This window comes from Babylonia areolata, chromosome 35 (genome assembly GCF_041734735.1).
Source record: "Babylonia areolata isolate BAREFJ2019XMU chromosome 35, ASM4173473v1, whole genome shotgun sequence".
Taxonomy (NCBI): Eukaryota; Metazoa; Mollusca; class Gastropoda; order Neogastropoda; family Buccinidae; genus Babylonia; species Babylonia areolata.
This window is the reverse complement of record NC_134910.1, coordinates 4,628,902-4,634,901: the sequence shown is the minus strand read 5'-3', so window position 1 is coordinate 4,634,901 and position 6,000 is coordinate 4,628,902. Positions and strand designations below refer to the sequence as shown.

General features: G+C 45.4%; 1 protein-coding gene across 1 annotated transcript in view; it reads right to left on the bottom strand.

The window, feature by feature from the left end:
- Nucleotides 1-580: 580 nt before the first annotated feature.
- LOC143277767 (uncharacterized) overlaps nucleotides 581-6,000 on the bottom strand; it is a 51,679-nt gene continuing 46,259 nt past the window's right edge. Inside the window, exons 25-26 of the mRNA XM_076582668.1 lie at nucleotides 1,671-1,754; nucleotides 581-799 (exon numbers count right to left, since the gene is read on the bottom strand). Of these exons, the coding sequence (XP_076438783.1) occupies nucleotides 654-799; nucleotides 1,671-1,754 (230 nt within the window). The 3' untranslated portion in view covers nucleotides 581-653. The remainder of the gene's footprint in view (nucleotides 800-1,670; nucleotides 1,755-6,000) is intronic.

Here is a 6,000-nt window from a genome sequence, read left to right as displayed (position 1 = left end):
TCCCTGACACAGAGGTGCTCACTCGTGCAAACTTGCCCAGCATCTACACCATCTTGATGCAGGCCCAGCTGCGCTGGGCAGGCCACGTAGTTCGCATGCCAGACCACCGGCTCCCCAAGAAACTGCTGTATGGCGAACTCCAACAAGGCAAGCGCTCCCATGGAGGCCAAAAGAAGCGCTTCAAAGACACTCTGAAAGCTTCTCTGAAGGCCTTCAACATCAGCAACAACACATGGGAGCTGAATGCAATGGACAGACAAAAGTGGCGTTCAGCTTTCCACAAAGGCGCCAAATCCCGTGAGGCCAACAGAATCGCTGCAGCAGAGCAACGCAGACAGGCCAGGAAAAGCAGGGCCAGCAAGTCCCCGACAGCCACCACCATCCCCTGTCCACACTGCGTCAGAACCTTCTGGGCGGGAATTGGCTTGACCAGTCATCTGCACACCCACAGAGCCCAACCCACCCACCCCCAGAATGACTAGATGGTCCTCGTTGATCCCAACGAACCACACATTTTATTTGGAACATGTCACAATACAACACAGATATCAGATGAACAGGACAGCAAGAAAATCTGATATAAGGTCCTGTCCTCATACATGTACATACTGAAAATGTGACGGATGTCATCATAACTAGAAGTTAAGACGTGATCACGCGCGCGCGTGAGCGTTGATCATACCACAGATGGCGCCATTTTGAGAAGAAACGTCAGTCTCACAGATACACAGAGACTCGATACACGTGGCTCCGGCAACACACGTTTGTGTGACGTTACATGAGTCACCAACTCCTTGACCTGCACACACACACACACGCACACACACACACACACACACACAGACGGAAACTATGTATCATACACATAGTAAAGAGTGGTAACTCTCTCCATTCACAAGGTAGACAACTTCAAGTCAGTGCTGCTTACGCTACCGATTCAGCTAGCATACATGTAAGTAAAACATTGTAACAAACCCAGACACTTCCTCAAAAAAGGAAGCGCCAGGCCTGTTCTTATACCGATCATTTTGACATGTGCACACAGCAGCAAAAAAAAAGAAGAAATGTGCAAACACAAACTAGCTTTTATTCAAGACTGGCATAGCCTCTTTAATCCTAAACAAGCCACACATACAATTAAAATACATACCAAGAAAACGGTCTGTCAGTTCAAAATGATCTGTATTGAGGGTAAAAGATTAAACTTATACAGGTCTTTTACATCCTGCCCCAAGAAAAGAAATCAATCATGGAAATGAAGGGAAAGGGGGGGTGTTGATGGAAAGGACTACATGGAAATGAACCATTCTAAACAGCAAAGGTGGTGTGTGTGTGTGTGTGTGTGTGTGTGTGCATGTGTGTGTGTGTGCGCAAGCGTGTCTCTGTGTGTGCATGTGTGTGTGTGTGTGTTGTGTGTGTGTGTGTGTGTATTGTGTGTGTGTGTGTGTGTGCGTGCGCACGCGAGCGTGTCTCTGCGTGCATGTGTGTGTGTGTGCATGTGTGTGTGTGTGTGTGCGCACATGTGTGTGTGTGTGCATGTGTGTGTGCATGTGTGTGTGTGTGTATGTGTATGTGCATGTGCATGTGTGTGCGCGCGCGCGCATATGTGTACGTGATATGCTAATCTATTCATGGACCAAGGACTGTAGACAGACTGCCATGACACTCACTGCACTGTTCCAGAATATCACAGAATGTGCCGCTCCTGCAGAACACACTGTTCTCCCCACTGCAGTTCCCCTTCAGGTCCAGTTCTGAGAGAGAGAGACAGAGAGAGAGAGACAGAGAGAGACAGAGAGAGAGAGACAGAGAAAGGAAACAGCAAACATGAATGAAACCAAAAAACCCCCAAAACTAAAAAAATAACCAAACTAAAATAGAACAGAATCAAAATGAAACCAGATAAAAACGAATTCACTTTCAGTTTCTCCGGGAGACGTCTCTGCGTTCGGACAATCACATATACGCTACATCGCCCGCATCTGCCAGGCAGATGCCTGAACAATTCGCTATATAGTTTATTCAACGCTTTTCAGGCCCTGAGTGCGTATTTTCCATTCCAGTAGATTTCGCCTGCAGAATTTTGCCAAGGGACAACATTTCATGTTGGCCATTCAGTCATACTTGGTAAGAGAAGGTGAGACAGGCGCATGTTTACACGGTATAGACATTCACATAGAAAGAGACATGCGGTCATAGTCATAGTCACACACACACACACACACACACACACACCAATAAGCCAAATCAACAACCACCATCCAAGAACATATAGAAAGCAATCCCAGAAAATAAAAGTAATAAGGTCACCACTGATTCTCGAGAAGCTGTATAGTAATTCATGAAATGCACCACGCTTTCCACACACACACACACACACAGACCAACAAGTACAAGAACAAGAACAACACACACACACACACACACACGCATATATATATATATATGTAAAAAGTGTTTGAGAGTGTGGTTCGATTCTAATAGAAGAGAGAGGAGCAGACAGGGGGATACAGGATCAACTAATGATGCACTCACTCACTCTCTCCTCACATCAATAGCAGGGCCACATGGAGTGGTTTTTATTGAGTGTTTACTTTTACAATATACATGGGAAATCAGCACACAAACTAAGCAGTTTACCCTACTTAGCAAAAGCAACACACACTAAGGCAGCACACACTGCCTACTTCAAGTACTTCCTACAAGCAGCGCACAGTAAAAAGTTCACCCTACACCTAAATCAGCACCTATAAGCAGCACACAGCCCAACAGGGATTTCCTTGCTCCTCACATCACTGATGAGTCAGTCACCCTGTGTCAGTCAGTTCTTCTGGGAGACAACCAAGAACTGGCTGTGCTGACTGGTTTTATCCCTTCCTACAACATACTGTGTATACTAATGCAAGCTACAACACTCACTCCCCCAACTAGCTGAACTGAAATAACCAATCTTTGCTTGTCCTAATGATGCTATGTGAATGACTGACAGATTCACTGCTTAATCCCAAGTCGTCCAATTCAACAGATTGATCTGATTCGCCCACTTCAATCCACTTGTCTATAACATTCTGTGATGACAAGTTCACCCGTTTACGTCACAAAGAGATTGGGGAGACAGGACAATGCAACTCTCGGCATGTTAGCCGGCCTGATCAAAGTTCACATTAGCATAAATTTTCCCTAGTTTACGTTCCGAAGTCCCGCCATCTACGTTAGCTGCGTTTGTGAACGGGGAGATGGGGACGGCTTGAAACACAGGCCGCCTCACAGGATGTTCCGACATGCCGTGCTCGTCTGTTTCAAACACGGTGATTGTGGCAGACATCAACTAACTGCACGTGTTCCTATAGCTGGGGCGGGTGACGCGGCGTCGCTGACCAAAGAGGGCCGACTAGGGAGTGGGGTGAGGAGGGGGGTGGAAAGAGGGAGTGTGGCGCGGTGTCGGCGCGACCTCATAGACTGGACTTTGGATGGAGCGGGAAGGGAGATAAGAAGGGGGGTGAGGGGGGATGAAGGGATGGGGAGGGAAGTGGGACAGAGTGTGGGTGGTGGGGGGTGACACTGCTGGCACACTATAACAATATATACACCACACAAGCACACACACACACACACACACACACCACACAAGCACACACACAAACACACATACACACACACACAGACCACAAGCATACACACACCACAAGCACACACACACACCACACAACACACACAAACACCCACACACCACAAGCACACACACATCACAAGCACACACACACACATTTTTTTTAACTCACTGCAGATATAATCGAAGTCACAGACAGTCCCGTTCATACAGAAGTCCTTGTATGCTCCATCACACAACTGCCCCAATGGAATTTCTACAATGGATGACCCATCGAGGTTTGAAAGGTTTACCCGTGCACAAACAAGGTCAAGAAAGCTGCCGTGGGTTGCGTAAAACAACAACGAGGGAAAGGGGGTATGGGGGTGGGGGTTGGGGGACGGTGGGGGGTTGTGGGGAGGGGTGCTGGGTGACAAGTGGCAGCATATAATGAAAACGACGTTCAGAATGATGTGAATGGGAACAAACAATACTTCAAGACTCCTCATTGGCTTCCAGTAGAATGATTTGTAATGCGAAAGGGATGAATATATTTTTTGTATTTGTATTTGTATTTCTTTTTATCACAACAGATTTCTCTGTGTGAAATTCGGGCTGCTCTCCCCAGGGAAAGCGCGTCGCTCCACTACAGCGCCACCACCACCCTTTTTTTTCGTATTATTTTCCTGCGTGCAGTTTTATTTGTTTTTCCTATCGAAGTGGATTTTTCTACATATTTTTTGCCAGGAACAACCGTTTTGTTGCCATGGGTTCTTTTACGTGCGCTAAGTGCATGCTGCACACGGGACATCGGTTTATCGTCTCATCCGAATGACTAGCGTCCAGACCACCACTCAAGGTCTAGTGGAGGGGGAGAAAATATCGGCGGCTGAGCTGTGATTCGAACCAGCATTCTCAGATTCTCTCGCTTCCTATGCGGACGCGTTACCTCTAGGCCATCACTCCACTATATATATATTATATATATATTATATCTATATATATTATATCTATATCTATATATATATATATACGCGTTACCTCTAGGCTATCACCCCCTATATATATATATATATATGTATATACACACACACACACACACACACAGCTATCTATCTATCTATCTATCTATAGATAGATAGATATAGATATATATATAGATAGATAGATAGATATAGATATATGTAGATATATATACAGAGAGAGAGAGAGAGAGAGGGGACATTCAACCATCAGCCACTTCATATCTGAAAAGCACTGGAAACGATGGCGGCTCCTGCATGCTCTCTCACTCAAACCCCACCCCACCCCCCCCCGCCCCCGCCCCCCTACCATCACCACTACCCTCGCACGCACACACGCACACGCACGCACGCACCCACGCACGCACGCGCACACACACACACACACACACAGTCCGATTCTCCAAGACTACTCCTACTCCTAAAAAGCACATCTTACTGTGTCATGTTGAAAGTTATGGGGAGATTGGTTCTGGATACTTCTGCTCCCCCCGCCCCCTCCTTTTTTTTTCGGTGGAAAACGGAGACACCTGGGCTTGGATTTATTATGTACTGTCCTACAGCATTCTGCCGCTTATTGTTTTAAGAGGCGTATTCAGCAAAAGAGCTCCCTGCCAAACTATGAGGGGTTTTCGCTGGTCAGAAGCCAGAAGATAGTAGCAGTTTCAGCTTCGGTTTCAGTAGCTCAAGGAGGCGTCACTGCGTTCGGACAAATCCATATACGCTACACCACATCTGCCAAGCAGATGCCTGACCAGCAGCGTAACCCAACGCGCTTAGTCAGGCCTTGAGGGTAAAAAAAAACACACAAAAAACAAACTACTACTAATAATATGTATAAGGCGCAAAAACTTGATGAAGTCAACTATAAGCGTACAAAATAAAAGTAAAATAAATATATAACTAACTAAATAAATAATAATATAATTTAAACAAAATAAAATAAATGAATAAATAATAATAATCATCATATTAATGATAAAACAGATTAATAAATAAATAAAAAAGACAACACTGATGATAAATAAGCAAGCCCAACGAACACTGTACGCTGCAAAACAACTGCTGCTTCATGAGCCCTTTTAGCAGAAACAACACGGCTGGCTTGAACATCAACAGGAATATTACAACTCATTCTCCAATTCTTACGCATCCTTATTTTCCTCAGTAGAATCAGTGCATAATTGAAGCAAGACTGGATTCATGAAACCGTAACCACTGGGACTGCATTTCGTCAGCGCAAGGTTTGACCAGAATACTTAATTTTCCCCAGTCTGTGGGTTGGTAATACGCGTACACGCAGGAACTTTTTTTTTTTTTTTTTTAAGCTTAGCGCACTTGGTGCTGTCAGGATCTTTTGTGCAGCACAGCCCAGAACCTCCACTAGAC